Source organism: Neolamprologus brichardi, chromosome 5 (assembly GCF_056152115.1).
Source record: "Neolamprologus brichardi isolate AB-2024 chromosome 5, ASM5615211v1, whole genome shotgun sequence".
Classification (NCBI taxonomy): Eukaryota; Metazoa; Chordata; class Actinopteri; order Cichliformes; family Cichlidae; genus Neolamprologus; species Neolamprologus brichardi.
Window position 1 is genome coordinate 824,888 of NC_142108.1, and position 16,610 is coordinate 841,497.

The 16,610-nt window shown below is 39.6% G+C and overlaps 1 protein-coding gene across 1 annotated transcript in view; it reads left to right on the forward strand.

Annotated features, from left to right (window-relative positions):
- Window positions 1–14,801, forward strand: part of LOC102782854 (copine-9-like) — a 213,195-nt gene extending 198,394 nt beyond the window's left edge. The window contains exons 20-21 of the mRNA XM_087840463.1: window positions 9,737–9,810; window positions 10,957–14,801. Of these exons, the coding sequence (XP_087696589.1) occupies window positions 9,737–9,810; window positions 10,957–11,184 (302 nt within the window). The 3' untranslated portion in view covers window positions 11,185–14,801. The remainder of the gene's footprint in view (window positions 1–9,736; window positions 9,811–10,956) is intronic.
- The last annotated feature ends 1,809 nt before the right edge of the window (window positions 14,802–16,610 follow it).

Genomic DNA, 16,610 nt, shown 5'->3' on the forward strand with positions numbered 1-16,610 from the left:
AAATGATTTAAGCTGAGCAAACACTGAGCCCTCATAGGGACCTATTAATCTGTGCTGAGCGTTTGGGTCAAGGGTGAATACTTGTGTGTGACATAAGAAGCATAATTAAAGCAAAAGTCAGACAGTGAGAGCAGCAGTCTGCAATTTAACTGAATTCTGTGGTAAAAAAGTTTATTTCACTTGACAGAAAAAAAACCACAAGAGACTCGAGGAAATTAAAGAGATCTTCACTGCTGTGTTTGAATCATCTTTAATAATCCTTCGACACTTCTTCTGTCAGTGGCATTCTGGGCTCAACAAAACAGTCTGCAGGTTCTGTCACTCAGCACGCAGCGCTTCATTTATCCTCTGTGATGCTTGAAAAGCTTCAAAAGCAGGCACACGCTCAGAAAAGAGGATAAATCAAATACTCCGCTTGTAATTTTTGTGCTACAAAAATGTATTCAGCTGCAATTCTACTCAGGTCTGCTCCCTGGATGAGTAAAGCCTCCACACATCACTCATCCACAGTCAGACTGGAGCCTTTCAGGGGCGTCTTGTGGGAATGAGCCTTTTGAAATCAAAATTTATAATAAACCATTCTGTTCTGGAAAGGTATCATCCTTTCCTTGCATCCTTTCTTCTCTCTGTTCCCTCCAGCTCATCTGGCTTCCCACGCTGCTAAAAATAACATCTCACACTTATTTTAAGGATCTCTTTCAAATGTCCAAAACTGGGCCACATATGTGGTTTCAAACAAAATTGTTTGAGCATAGCAGGAGATCAAAATGCATTTTACTGACTTCTTCACAATTGATTTCTTCACAAGAATTTAATATTTTTGAACTATAAAGATACTATTAAGATGTATTATTGTGTCAGTTACATTAAAAAACATCTTAACAGAAACATGGTAGCTGTAATGAAACATGAAGGGTAGAGAACTAACCAGAAAAGCAGTAAGAAGATTAAAAAAGAGATCAAAGACCACAGTGCAGGAAGCGGATATGTAAAGTACAGTTCTTTTGTAGAAAGTTCCTAAGAGAGCAGGCGAGCTGGACTCCCCACTGGAAACAGCTGCAGCCAAAGATCCATCAGATTGTGAAGAAACTCAAAACAGCTGGTCTACAAATGCAAGTGTCAACGTGTCACAATCCAGAGAGAGTAAAGAACGGAGTTACTAGTGCAAGCTGCAAACCTCTTATCAGGAAAAAAAATCAAAGGCATTTGACAAAAAAATGAACAAAAAATGATCCAGAAAGGATCTGAAGATAAACGTGATGAACGCTACGCAAAGGTGAGGAAAAAGTGTGACAAAAAAATGGAAACCATTGCAGCTTATAAGTGACTCGTGGAGCTAGCCTATATCTCCTCCATTTTCACCAACCCATATGGAAAAGATATTTATAAATCTTATAAAGTTTGTATCTGTCTTGTATGAAACTTGTATGAAAAGCATACAAGAGTGAAAACACATATAAGATCCCTTGAAAAATTATATAATGAAACTTGTATGTTTTGGATACTTACAAAAAAAATATATGAAAGTAATGAGAAAGTGGCCACTTTCATGAGTAAATCATATATGTTTTTACTATTTCTTTTCCATATGGGAAGTATGTTGAGCGAAGGATTTGACAGCTGATAAATTAAACGTTTTTCAGACCTGTTTTTGCACAATAAACTAAAATAATATTAAACAACAAAAGGGCTTGTTTAATAGAATGAATAGATGTGATAAAAGGTTGTTTGTCTGTTTGTCACATTTATCACATCATCTTTAATCATAATAACCGATCACCCGTTCACTCATGGTGTGAATGGGTGAATGAGGCAGTTGTGTAAAGCGCTTTGAGTGCTCAGAGTAGAAAAGTATAAGAACCAGTCCATTTACCACCTGTGTTGATTGGTGCGGGTTCGATTCCAGCATCTGAGTTGCAAAGCAGGTGGGATGGTGGTGGCTAACTAGACTAGCAGCCATTAAAAATGGCTGCCAGTCTAGTTAGCCACCAGCTGATATGGGATTCATATCAGCTGGTCTAACACTGTCAATGTTCAGACGCTTTGTTTTGCCGTATTTATTTGTATGTACTTGCTGCATTTTTAATGCCTCTTTGTATAGCTAATGCACTTCAACAAAAGACATAAAAATACTTTTTAAAAAGAAAACCAACAAAGCCACAGGATGCCAGAGGAGGTGGAGACGGAGTAGTCCCCCGTTACTGCTGGAGGAGACACAGAGCATGAGATGATCACTGCCTACTCACTATTATTCAGACGGATCATGAGAAATAGCCACAATGGTCCCTATCATATTTCATGACATTGACATTACTGTGAGCAGAGTAACAGTGGAGCATCTACTCTCACACACAGTCTTGTGTTACTCAGGGCCGCAGGAGGCTTTCTATCAGCCTGTGTGTCTCCGTGGGCTCCTCCCCTCCCTGGGATCACCCAACACAGCTGAACCCTCACTACCATTTTTCAACACCTTCTAGCTGAATATATTTCTGTCTCCTTCTCTCTCGCGTCTCTGCTCATCCCGTCCCTTTGCTTCTTCTGCTCCCGGCCACCATCTGCCATCGCTGTGTGACATGTGGAGCCCCACCAGCCTGCCCTCAACATCCGTCACTCAGCATCCTTGTTCCTCTCCTTTATCTTCTCTTTTTCTTTGCTTCATATCTTGTCCTTTCTATTTTTCATTTCCTTATATTTATTTCCTTTTTTGTTGTTTCCTTGACATTTTCTTCCTGCATTTGACCATTTTAACCTTTCCTTTTTCTTTTTTTTTACTTTCTTCTCTTTACTTCATTATATTTGTTTTCCCCTTCTTTTTCGTTTGCTTCCTTTAATTTTTTCAGATGTTTTCTTTTATTCACATGACTTTCCATTCTTTATTTTAATCTAATTTATTTTCTCTTTTTCCCTCTGCTTTAAATTCAGACATGAAAAACCTCTCTTGGGATTACTGTTTGTCACTTGCTCATCTCATTCAGCTTGTTGATGACAAACTATAAATAGAGTGATGCGAGGCTCAGGCGGCCCTCCACTTTTATATATTAACTTTGCATGGCCTATATAAGCTCTAATGAGGTTGGTTTACACAGTTTCTTCTTGTTGCTTCCCCACTTTGAGAGCATCAGGGAGCAGATGTGGTGCAGAAAGACCAAACTGGCTTTGCTCTCGTATATTTTTCAGTCCCTGAGGACAACTGAATGACTCGTCAGTAGTCAGATCTGCGCTTGTGTTCTCACCGGTGTTAGTTTATATCAGTTTGGGTTGAAGGTTTGGGATTTGGAAAAAACACAAAAAGATTTGGGAAGAATCAGGAGCTGTTATAGTCATATTTGTCATCTTTATTCACGAGATAAAAGTGTAAATAAACCTAATGAAGTTCTTTCACAGCCAAACTTAATATTTACACACCAGAATCCAGTCATATAGGCAGGGAAACAAAAAACAACACAAAACTGTCTGGCTTATTGTTTAGATAACAAGTCCAAAGGAAAACAAAAAGTACTCCAAGTGAACTTCTTCTCTTTTTCCTGTGAGATGTAATTAATGTTGTTTACTCTGGAAGTGAGTCGACTTTTATCGCTGAATTCTTTCTACTAACTATGAATTTGTTTGAGTGTAATTAACAGCACATATCCTGAGTATACAGGATATTTTTTATTATTTTCATTTGGTAGGGCTCTGATCTGGATGCTTCTGTTGTTACAATTTAGCCTTCTGTGACATTAAAGAGGTCACCTGATTCTATTAGCACAGCACTGCTGTATGTCATTGTTGTAAGGTAACACACAGGCTGGACTGCAGACTGTGTGGAGGTTGTGATGTGGACCCAAACGCAGACAACGCAAAGACTGAACGTAACAAAAAAGCGAGCCTTTATTGTGACTGATTCAAGACATAAACCAAACGAGAAAATGAACTAGGCAAGAGCTGATCATAAAACCTAAACTGGGAAAACTAAGACATGGAAATACTTGGATAACTTGAAGACATGGAAACACAAAGGACGGTTAACAGACAGCCTGAAAAAGGACCAATTACAACTCACACCATGGCTGTGTCCCAATTCAGGGTCTGCAGCCTTAAAGTACGCAGCCTCAACGATCATCAAGGGCCGCGTACTTAAAGACTGCTAAGGCCGGAAGTGCGAGGCTTGTGAAATGGGACGGTCTAGCCTCCGTTGCGCTGCCCAGGTTGCCTAGCAACCATGATACTAACAGCTGGAAACGTTTCATACAGCTTTGTTTGACAGAAATGAAGGAGAAAATCTTTTGTTCATTTGTTTGTTTGTTTCTACACGAGCTTTGATCATTCTCTGATTAAGCTCAGCTATTGGACGGCATATATTTTAAAGTAAAGGCTTTAAAACCAAGTTAGTACAAACGTCACTAATGTCACATGACTTTGCCGACATGTGGCCAACAGTAATGTTTTCATGTTCTTCGTTATTAAACATTTGCACACAAATAAGTGACATAATATTCAGTACTTAAAGTTTACTCTTCGGGCGCTCCTCATCCGCCATTTTTTTCGGCAAAATTATCCACACCCACCGCTGCGCTATGCATTCTGGGATATGTTGGGCCACGAAGTCTACACCGCCACGTCCTTAAAATTCAGGGAAATGAAGGACGCATTTGAGGGCCGCATTTCGAGCAGCCTTCGAATTGGGACAGCCTTCGTCGCGTCGCTGTGACGTAATCGGCCTTAAAATGCGGCCTTTAAGGCTGCAGACCTGAATTGGGATACAGCCCATAAATCTTAAGAGGAAACACACGGGGAACACAGCTGACGCGGATAAACATAATGACACAGGACAAAGCTGTCAAAGTAAAACAGGAAACACTAAGACGGAGACAAGAATACGCAGCTTGACACGAGGCTGGTAGGAAGGAATGCACAAGGGTAACAAGAAAGACTGGGGAGACAAAGGGAGGAGAGACAAAGAGGGAAATACAGAGAAATTAAGATGAGACATGACAGGAGAGGCGAGGGGACAGGACAGGCTGGAAAAAACATACACAAAGACAGACAGAGGAGACATGGAATAAAACACAAGGAGGGAAACATGTAAACAGAAAAGGGGGATCAGGCACATTGACAAGAAAACAGAGAAACAGAAATAGAAGCAAAACCACGACTAAATAACAGAAAACTACAACACTGTAACCTCTGGATGTAATGCAGACTAAATCTTTATTAACGTTACTGCTTCTTTAACTTGATGCTGATCTTATTTTCATTGCCATTCAGTGTCTTTCCCATTACACACAAACGTTGTTTTCTTAGTTTGTGGACAGAACACAAGTCTGCTGATTGATAGTTTAACCCAGGGGTGTCAAACTCAAAATTCAAAACTGGAACAAAGTTGCGAGCTAACATTAATGTTTATTGAAAAAAAATCTTCCTCCAGATATAAGAATGAATCTTTTCTTATGGACTCAAATAAGTTTTGCTGGAAAACTGAATATGGAACAAGCAAAGCTTAATACTAAACAATATATATATTAGCTGTATAATACCAGTAGGCCAGCTCTAATAGTAATTTGGTATGGCTTCGCGGGCCAAATGTAATTAGGCTGCGGGCCAGAGTTTGACACCTATGGTTTAACCTTTACTCCTGTCTCAGCATTTTAGACAGATTGTTCTTGACTGGCTCACAGTATTTATAGTTAATATTATAAATTAAACACAAAAAAACTACAGCTGTGAAAATATGTATGTGAAAGTATTTCTGTAGGCTGTCTGAAAGTGTGAGTGTAATGTGTATAACAGCAGTCCTGTCACAATGTTCGTCTGTTTCAGGTGTAGGAAAATATGTATACGTCAAACCTTTTAATAATTATGCAATGCAAATTGTTTAAAGCAAACATTATTAAAACAGTCGGCAAAAGTTAACTAAGAAATTTGTCTAAATTCTAAATAATGGAGCTAAATTTTAATGAAATTAGGCAATACTGTAATTTAAAAATGTAAATGTATGTGTTAAAAAAACAAACCTATTTATTTAGAAGGTTATTATTCTGATGCACCCATTTCAGGTCCTTTTGTAAAACTAAAAGCTGTCCTTACACCAGTGAATGAATGCTGTGATCTTTGTCATTGTCATTTATTTCTGTCTGTAACAGACGGATCCCCCATCCTACTACAACACTTGACACAATTTCACTGTACAGCTGGGTCTTTTACCTCAGCTGTTTTCTGTTTAGAAAGTAGAATCACATAATCAACAGCTGCATGTTTTAACTATTAGGTAACGATTTGTATACAGTATGTCATTGTCACCGCTGCATTTTCTCCCCCTTATTTGGCTCTGAATATCAGGGGCACCTCCAGCTCATTCAGGGAGACTAGTTCCCAAACCAAACAAGAGGTATAACCTCTCCAGCATGTCAGGGGTCTGCTCTGTGGACTCTTCCTGGTAGGACATGCCCCTGAATGTCTCACCTGGGTGACGATGAGGGGGCACTCTTGTCAGATGCTCAGACCACATCAACTAGCTCCTTTCGATGTGGAGCAGGAACAGCTCTACCCTGAGCTCCTCCCAAATGACTGAACTCATCATCCTCTCGGATGAGGAGGAAGTTCATTTTCACTGCTTGCACCTAAGACCTCATGTGACCATAGGTCATCAATAGCTGTCTGCCAAACCACTGACACTCTACCGTTCCTGTCTGTCAGTGTCGGCTCCACTCTCACTTCACTCATGAACAAGACCCAAAAAATCCCGAACTCCTCCATATTGGCCATCAACTCCTCCCAGAGTGGGCAATCCAGCCTTTTTCAGCCACTCTGCAAATCATCCTAGTGCACGCTGGATGTCACCTCCTGATGAGGTCAGAAGAACCACATCTCGGACCTTAAGCATAGTTTATGGTCCTGCAAATGTGTCCATCCAACATACATTCGCATCTGGACAGGGGGGGAGGTTTTCAGCCACCCTAGACATGCTCCCATGCAGTCTTCCAAAGTATTAAGTGTGTGTTGCTGGAAGCAGATAACATGTGCATCTGCCAAGTGCTACATTCAGGGGCATGTCCTACCAGGAAGAGTCCACAGGGCCTACTTGGTTGAAACAGCAGATTTCAACAGGAATGGGAGGAGGACAAAAGAAATTTCAAAGATCAACATATGCTGTTTTTAGACCAGCAACTGGTCCACAGGCCGGTTGTACCACATACTTTGCATGACTCAGATGCAGGCAGATGATCCATTCTCTGTCTGCCAGCAGGCTGAGTAATACTACCTCTGCTGGGCCACAAATTCCACTCCAAGGGACTCACGGTGAATTTTTACTCCAGTCCTAAGCTGGATAGGACTACTTTTTCATCTCGATGGCTCTCTTCACCACCAGTGTACCTCTGAAATTTCTGGTTCTGGGGTTAATACCATGACATCTTACAGCCACAGTTCTACACGCACTAGCTCAGGCTCCTTCCCACCAGAGAGGTGACATTCCATGTTCCTAAAGCCAGAGTTGTCAGCTAGGGACTGGAACACCAGCACCTCCTCTCCAAAGCCTTCAGTGCTATGATCGACTGTGCACCAAGTGCTAGAATCAAATGCCTAAAGCAGTGTTGGGGAGTAACGGAATACATGTACCGCCGTTACGTATTTAAAATACAAAATATGAGTAACTGTATTCCGTTACAGTTACCGTTTAAAAAGGTGGTATTTAGAATACAGTTACTTTGTTGAAATAAATGGATTACACGGCGGTACTTCCCTGTTTCATATTGTGGCGGGTCAGGACTGTTTGGGTTTTGTTTGACAGCTACGTCCTGTTGTTCCAGGTGGCAGCGTTATGGTTGCCATGGTTACAGGGTGACGCTCTCTCTGCGTGTTTCCTGGGTGAGAGAGGTCTTTTTGTTGTTGTTGTGCTAAGCTAACAGGCAGAATGCTACAGGTATAGCTCTAAAGAATGTAGCATCATGGGCAGTGTAGTCCGTGCTGCAGGGAGAATGGACTGCCGTACCCGTTATGTGTCTGTGAGCGAGGGAGGGAGAAAAAGGAAAAGTACGAGCTGTCATCGAGCAAAAACGGGAGCTGGAAGCATGTAAATGTAATAATAACCACTGCAGCCAAGAAGAGTGCCTGAAGAGCCCAGCTGTAAGTAAGCTATTAAGACTCGACTGTACACCGTGTTCGTGTTTTCCTCCAAAAATAATAAGTTCCGCTGGAGCAGCCTTTCAACGCCTCTCTCTGTCTCTGCTAGCAAAGTTGACCCAGACAACAAAGTAAAGCTAGTTTTCGGCTACGAGCCGACACAGAACCCACCGTATTAGCCAGAGGTCCCTTTACTACGGTTCGGAGCCGCGGACCTTCAGTAACAGTAATAAATCACAGCAATAGTACATTCATGTAGTTGTAAACAGCATGATAATATATTAAGTAATCCAAAGTATTCAGAATATGTTACAGAATACATTTTGGGGCATGTATTCTGTAATCTGTAATGGAATACATTTTAAAAGTAACCTTCCCAACACTGCTAAAGCACCACCTGCGAGCGGTGAGCCCACAGAAGGGTGGGCCCACGTAATGCTTTGGCCTAAGGCCCAGCCACCAGGGCAGGCTCCAGACTGGCACCCCAAAATTATTCCAGGTAGGGTAGCCATGTTTAATTGTGCGTTTTTATCATAGGGGTTTATCTAAATTACTCTTAATCAGGCCCCTCACCCAGGACCAACCTGTCTAGACAGATCCTTCCAAGTGTAAATTGGCCCTGATGACCAATCTGACAGTTTGGTCCATTGCAACAATATTTTGGCCAAATTTCTAATCTAATTCAGGATATGACGAGTGGAATTATATATATTCAGTCAAATATATAATAAAATGTATTAACATTATAATGTTTGCTTGTTATTTTAATCATTTGGTCAACACACACAACAAGAGCTTGATGAAAACAGAACATGGTTTTTACAAATCTACAAACTTGGTCACATCAAGGAACTGAAGCACTAAAATTTCTTGAATTGTCACTATGAAGATTTCTTCAGCCACATTTTTAAGTACTGCTGTGGCTTCATAGTGTAGTGGTTTTATACATTTAAACAAATCCCTTGGAGGTTGCAGGAGGAAGAGCATCCAGTGTAAAAATCAGCCAAATTAAATATGCAGACCTACCCACTGTGGAAAATCCTTGTGAATACGGGAGCTTTTGTTTATTCTGGTTTGGAGGAAGAGTACAGAACATTACTGACATGTTTAGTGTTAAAAAGCAGCTCAACTGAATATGTTCGTCCTAAGAGACGTTGTGTTAATGCAGCTACAGGTGAAAAAAGCAAGGTGTATTTTACATATGCTTATCTTACTGAGGAAATATTATTGTATGTTAAAACTGTATATTATTATAGTTGGTACTGATAAATGGGCTATATTAAAGGCCAAGTTGTATAAATGTATTGTCTGATTTTCTTGTCTAACCATTAAAAATAAATAATGAAAAAAACATAATTTTTATGCAGGAATTCAATCACTCATTTGATCCAAAGCAAACATACTAAACTGTGGTTAACATGAGTGAATTAAGACATTTCTACTCAAAATAATTGAGATAAAATTACCACTTTAATCATTTTCACAAACATCAAGCATCCTAGAAAAAATATATCTGGATTTAGACGATTTTCTGTTGTGTGTCTGGATAAAAAATTCCAGCTCAGCTTTTCCATTGTACATGTAAGTCATGCAATATTTATACCAGTAAATATAATGTTGTTTTTATTGTCTTCAGCTATGGAGGAGCTGGATGGAGATGAGGTCAGAGTTTCCTCCAGGGGACGCTTTGCTGAGAGAGACATCGTCCAGGTGCACTGTATAAGATATATCCACTCTTATTTGGTGTTTATCAGTATAACACTATGCAGAATTATTTTTGATCAACTGTCCAGGATACAGCCCGAATCAAAACTCAATCAAATTTATTTAACCTTCTTACCTGCAAAACATTCTAGTGATGTCAACAAATGTTGTTTATGAGAAAAACACTCTTTGCATGTTTGATCTGTCTCGAGTAAACGCGCTTCTGATAAGTTTATGGTCTCATTCACTGGTTTTAAAGTCATATTGTATATATCGTGATATTCATTTGTAAGTTAAGGTCAGAAAGGAGGATGAGGCTGGTGATGATCACTGGCAATTTGTTAGCCAACAATCTCACCTTTTTCTTTCATTTATGCTCACAATCAGAGCTGTTTGCATGAATATTAAAGACATTTCCTTTCACTGACATAAGAAAGATCCAAGACCAGAATATTATTATTTATTGTTCAATATGAGCATCATCGACTAGAGTAGGATATAGAGTATAAACGGACTGGTTGTTATCTAGTACTTTTCTGCTTACCTGATGCATGAGAGAGTAGCTTGAATGCACCCGACGTGGGGTTAGTATCTTGCTCAATGATATTTGGCTTGCAGACCAACCTTCTGATTAGTAGATGACCCGCTGTGAGCTCTAACCACCCCCAGTCTAGGACAGGAAATAAGGAAAAACAGAATAGTTTTCCTTTGAGTGTGTTTCAGTTGAAGTGGAAAAAGCCTGCGAGGCATAAGTCGTCAGTAACAACGACGATGACTTACATCCTAGCTCCACACTATCAAAATATACGATTTTTGAAAACTGTTGAAAAAATGTTTAAAGTCTTGACAACAGGGCAAAACCCAACATTTTCAGATACATGAAAATTTACTTACAGTTTATGATTTACTGTGCACTGTGTGATTTTTGGCAGGTCATTTTTTGTGAATATTTCAATCTTAGAGCAAAAGAATGTTACCAACGATAATCTGAAGCCTCACAGTTTGAGCTTGATGTACTGTTATGTCAATACATCTGCAACATTAAAAGTAATAACTCCTCAACTGTATGAAAGCGTATTAGCAGCACCTTAGATGCTGAAGGAACCTACAAACACCAAATGAACTGAACAGTCACTTTTGCCTCCGATCCAGTTTGTTCCTTTCCGGGACTACATCGACCGGTCAGGGAACCAGGTCCTGAGCATGGCCCGACTGGCTAAGGATGTCCTGGCAGAGATCCCTGACCAGCTGCTGTCATTCATGAAGAGTCGGGGGATCGAACCCCGCCCCCCCCTGGCCGTCACCTCCGACTCGCCCTCAGTGTCCACCACAACTGCAACCAATACGTCTACGACCAAGCACTGCAACCCTCACCCCTGAGAGAAGGACAGCAGGCAGAGTGGAGCAAGCTGTTTGGGCAAAGGGAAGTGTGTGTGTGCATGTGTGTGTGTAGGTGTGTTCTGGGGTTTTCAAGGTTATCTGACAGAAACCAAATCAGTAAACTGAACCTAAGAATTCCTTCTGAAAGCACTGACTATGAGGATTCCTCTGCAAGACAAGAAGCATAGAGAATAGATTTTTAAATCTTTTTTTATGTTTCTGATTTTTTGTCAACATCTGTCACAAACACTCTCCAGGTATAACACAATTCTGCACAGACACGGGCTCCATTCAAATCTATTGTTTCCTTTGTGTGTTTAATCCACTATGGACGTTTTATTGACTTTTCTTGCAAAGGTGGGAAGTCAAACGATTCTACTACTGGTCTTGTTCACAGTCTGCCGTAATAGAATAATAAATGCTGTAGCAGCCATCTAAACTGATTTCTATCAGCTGTGAAGAAAGACAGCTCTGAGGGTGATATCCTGTCCTTATTTGCTTATTCTCAGGGTGTTACAGTGGCTATTAAATCATGTCTTGGTTCTTGCAACTGAGGCCCAAGGAATACTGGCTCTTTTCTTAAAATTATATGCTGTCTATTCCTGTAGAAAATGAAACTTTTGTTTTAGTTTACTTTAGCAAAGGCATGGAAATTGCTCTCCTTTTCAAAGACACTGTTAGAAGACAGGACAAGTTTAAAGTTAAAATCTCCCATGGACATGAAGAGAGTTTCTTGTGAGCACCTCCTAAAAGGAGTAAACATACAAGGGTATGAAACCAGCCATCCCCTGCTCCTCTGCACCTGCAGCCGCTGTACAATTTGAAAATATGGAAGGGCAGATCATTTCAGCCCTGGTTAAAAAGTCGAGCAAAGCCGTGTCTGTGAGCTCTGTCCCCAGTCTTCTTCTAAATTGTAAATCTCCTGGCTGTGGCTGTCATTTGGGATGAATCATGCATGAGGAAGGTGCCTCTGGTTCTGAAACTGTCTACAGCTTGTACCTATTTAAAATGAAAAGGGTTTCCCATTGCAGATTTTACAGGTCAGAAAACTTCAAATGTAGCAAAGAAAATGTGTGGGAAGAGTGGGAAACACCAAGAAGAAGAAGAAATCGAATGTGAGGTTTGGTACTTAATGCTGCATTGTTCAGTTTGCAAACTTTATCTTCATCATGCCGAATTCTTGTTTTTTTTTTCTTCTCATACCCTGTATTTTTATTTTCCTTGCTTTTGTTGTGTGCATGAATGATTTAAGCAAAAGAGAGCAAGAGCTTGAAGAGAAAACCTAAATCTTTCATTGGCAGTCCCAAAGAGCCCAACACACTGCAGCTTACAAGTACACCGACAAAACAAATGCAAGAGTAAAGCAGGAAAAACCAGCTGCTGTGTGGCCAAGAAGTAGGATAAAATGCAACAAACATATTAATCATTATTAAAATATTATTATTCGTCAATTCACTTTTCTCATGCCTTTTATGCTCCTGTCTCTGTAAGAGCCCTCTATCCCTGAAATCCAGTCTTCTCACTGGCCATCCTCTGGAAACTAACGGAAACCACCCAGTGCTTGAGAGCATTGCTCGAATTTTGTAGGTGTGACCACAGAAAGAAATCTGTGGTGAACTGACGTCAGCTCATTGCAAAAGAAACATTTCCAAGTTCCTTCAAAACTTCGGGAACTGAACTCTGTTGTCTCGGTTAACCCCCCATGTAGCCACCACCATCAGTTTTTGAAGCCGGAAGTGACCATATTTAGATAAGAGGGACAAGTTTTAACTTACCAGCTAATGCTAGCAAGCTAATGCTAGCAACCTAATGCTAGCAAGCTAATGCTAGCTAGGTTGAGCAAGGTGCATCGATAACATGAATCAACAAAGACAGCACCAGTTTAGCAGTGACTCAAGCTCCCTGTAGATGACACACCTATTAACCAAATCAGCACCAACCCTAACTTTAAGTATTTTCAAAAGGTTGAATTTAAAAAAAAGCTGTACTACCATAGCTTTTATGAAGGGAATCCTATTCATTCAATCCTGTTTTTTTTCTACTATACATGCTCTTTAATGGTGTCGAGACAGGCATTTGATTGTAAGCCCAACAAGGGACAATTGTTGAAAATTAGCAATAGCTATAAACTTATGTGCGTTACATCTGTTTCATGTTTTGTACTTGGACCATGTTAAACTGCACTGTCCCTTTTAAATAAATAGATTAACATGGGAGACAGTGAGGTTAGACTTGCTTTTGAAGCCAGCCTCAAGTGGCCATTCATGAAACTGCAGTTTTGGCACTTCAGTTCTGGCTTGATTTTGTTAACCCCATTGTTTCTGTTTCTGGTGTGTTTAGTTTGCAGTTCAAAGACAGGCTACACGTGAATGTTGCTAGTAAAAAGGTGCACAGTGCTAGAATTACAAACAAATAGTTTGTTAGGACTTCTGTCCTGAAACTCCAGCATACTGAAGGAAAGAGGATCTGCCACTGCATTAGAAACACTTGATCAAACTTGGTATATCACTAGCTAAGAAGTGGAGAGACGTAATGAGACAAGATGAGGTCAAATTAAATAAGATATAAGAGAAAAGTATTTGATTTTGTGCAGTGTGGGTTCTGTCCAGTAGCATATTTGTATTAGGATGTGTTTTTAATTATTACAATGGATTTCTGTATTTATTGTATATGTTGTAAAATGGCTCCATTTCATTGGTGTTTATTTTGTCCATTTTCATCTATATTCTAACATTTTAGCCTTCTGAGTTTTTGCAACGACAGTATTTTTGCTGTTAGGTGGGCTCTTTTTTTGGTACCACTCCATAAAACAAGTACTGTGAAGTTTCATCAATTTTCTTTTGTCTCTGACCTTTTTATGTAGGGTTAGCAACAGTTTTAAAATGTTCAACCTGGCTGTGTCACGAAAACAGAAACAATAATAACAACAATGAATGGATTACATGATATTTATCTGGATTACTGAGTATTTGTCACATTGTATCAGAAGGGAAATGGACATGTGGCCTTATTTCTGTCATAATCCTGCAAGTAAGTGTGAGGGAGGACTCTATTTTTATATGACAACACCAGGAAATATGTTATTTTGCATGCTTATATGGCTGTTATGCTGCTAATGATTGTACTATCTGTATTCATATCTGAAAAAGATTTCAGACAACATTCCTCTGTGTGTTTACTTGTGTACTGTGCAGAATCAATCCTTCTATTTCAGACTGCCAGCCTAATAATCCAGCACATAACAGATATATGAAAAGTAGGGTAGATTTGTATCGAAACAACGTTTAAAACATGCATGTTTGTGTTATGACTATATGTAAACAAACCCAAAGTCACATAACCTGTTGGATATTTTTGTATGAAGCATGCTGAGCTTTCTACACAGTGTGTACAGGATGAGGTTATTATATACTGCTCACCAGTTCCATTTGTTATGTAGAAGCTGCGTGTAAATATAAGTGTTGTACAGAATATTTTGTGAAGTCTTCCTTCTTTCCATTTTTTCACTCTGTTCCAAATATTTCTTTTATTTTTGTTTCCACTTGTGTTGGTCAAAGTTTTTCATTTTGTCACTGTTTTCTAGCTTTTGCTTAAAAACCAAATAAAGATATTATTGAAGGCTGAACTGTAATCTTGTTCACTGTTTTACAGTAATTGCTGTGTTAAACTTCACTTACATCGCCTTTGTTTGTTTGTATTTTTAACTCAAAGATAAATTAGACCAATATCTTTTTTTTTCAAGCAATGATGAATTTTTTTTTATTATTTATATATTTGTAAAGGGGCCAAATTATTTCAAATTTATGTACATTTTATACTTACAATCTGCATATTGATATCTATTTTCAAATTATTAAACTTTATGTAACTATATTTTTGATTAGCCTCTTTTAGTTATCAGCTGAAGACAGAAGAAAAGTAAAGGGGGAAGTTTATTTGGAGTCAGTGAGACAGAAAAAAGATGAGAGTAGTGACTTTAAAAAGTAAAGACTATGACTAATAAAGGGAGAGAGCTGGGTGATATGAAAGAGAGAAGGAGGACAGATATATTGTGTGTGCGGGAGAAGGGAAGTAGAGCCAGGAGCATTGGACGTGGATTCAAACTCTATTACTACAGTGCAGATAGTAAATGAAATGGAGAACGGGGAATCATGAAGGAGTGCTATGGAGTTGAAGAGAGTGTCAGACAGGATCATGAACTTGAAGCTAGAAACTAATGAGCGGATGTCAGAAATTATCTAGGAAATCATGAAGAAGTGAGTGAATGCAGTGGCAAGGATTAAATGGAGGAAGTGAAGAAGGAAGAATGCTTTGCAGAGTTTAGTGGTGAGTTAAAACAGGCTCAGGAAGGTAGAAAAGAATATTCAGATGACTGGGAAAGTACAGCTAAAGTGGTGAGAGAAACTGCCCAAAAGCTGGCACGTGTTTCCTCTGAGCATAAGAAAGAGGACAAAGAGATGGTGGTGATGCATCATTTGCTAGTCAGAGAGATGGAGTTAGAAAGGATGTGCAGCAGGTTAGAGTGATTAAGCATGGAGACAGAAATATAATAAGAGTGTGCTGAGAATATGGGAGGAGTGCCGTGATGAGTTGATGAACAGAGAAATTGAGAGAGAAGAGGACAAATGTCAGACAGTTAGTGAATTAGGAAGTGCAGAGGATTAGTGACGAAGATTAGAGTGGAAGGATGCCGATGATATACCTGTGGAGGAATGAAGAAGGCAACGGACTTTAAGCTGTGGAAAAGAGCTTTTGAAGAAGAAGACAAGTTACAGTCAGTGAGCAGCAGAGATGGGCAGTAACGCGTTACAGATTACTTGTAACGTGTTACTGTAATCTGATTACTTTTTTCAAGTAATGAGTAAAGTAAGGGATTACTATTGCAAAAACGGTAATTAGATTACCGTTACTTTCCCGTAGGAACGCTGCATTACTGCGTTACTAAAACTGTGATTTTTTGTGACAATGTCTCATGACAGTGACGTAAGCAAGTGCGACGTTCGTGACAACAGCTGTGTGCAGATCAACAATGGATCATATATGGAGTGCAGAGAGAGTATGAGCGTGCAGCGTTTAAAGCGTGGAAGTACTGACCTTACTTTGAGTTTGATTCCATAAAAAGTGACAAAAACATTAGTGTCCGTTGTGCGTGGGAAGAAAACTTCTTTTTACACCGAAAAAACCCTCTAAACTTCCGAGCAAGCACCGAGTAGCTACGACGTAATGGGAAACTCACAGAGAAACTCGCGGATTCTTCCACTGACCGCTGCTGCACACCTGCACCAGGGTAAACCTCCGCCTACCCCACTCCTGCTTTACAGGTGAAAATAGAGCAACAGGACCGCTAGTCTTTGACTTTATTTATTTTCTGCTGTGTTTTACTTGCATCTATTTGAAAGACTGAGTGTAAACACAAAAAATATTTT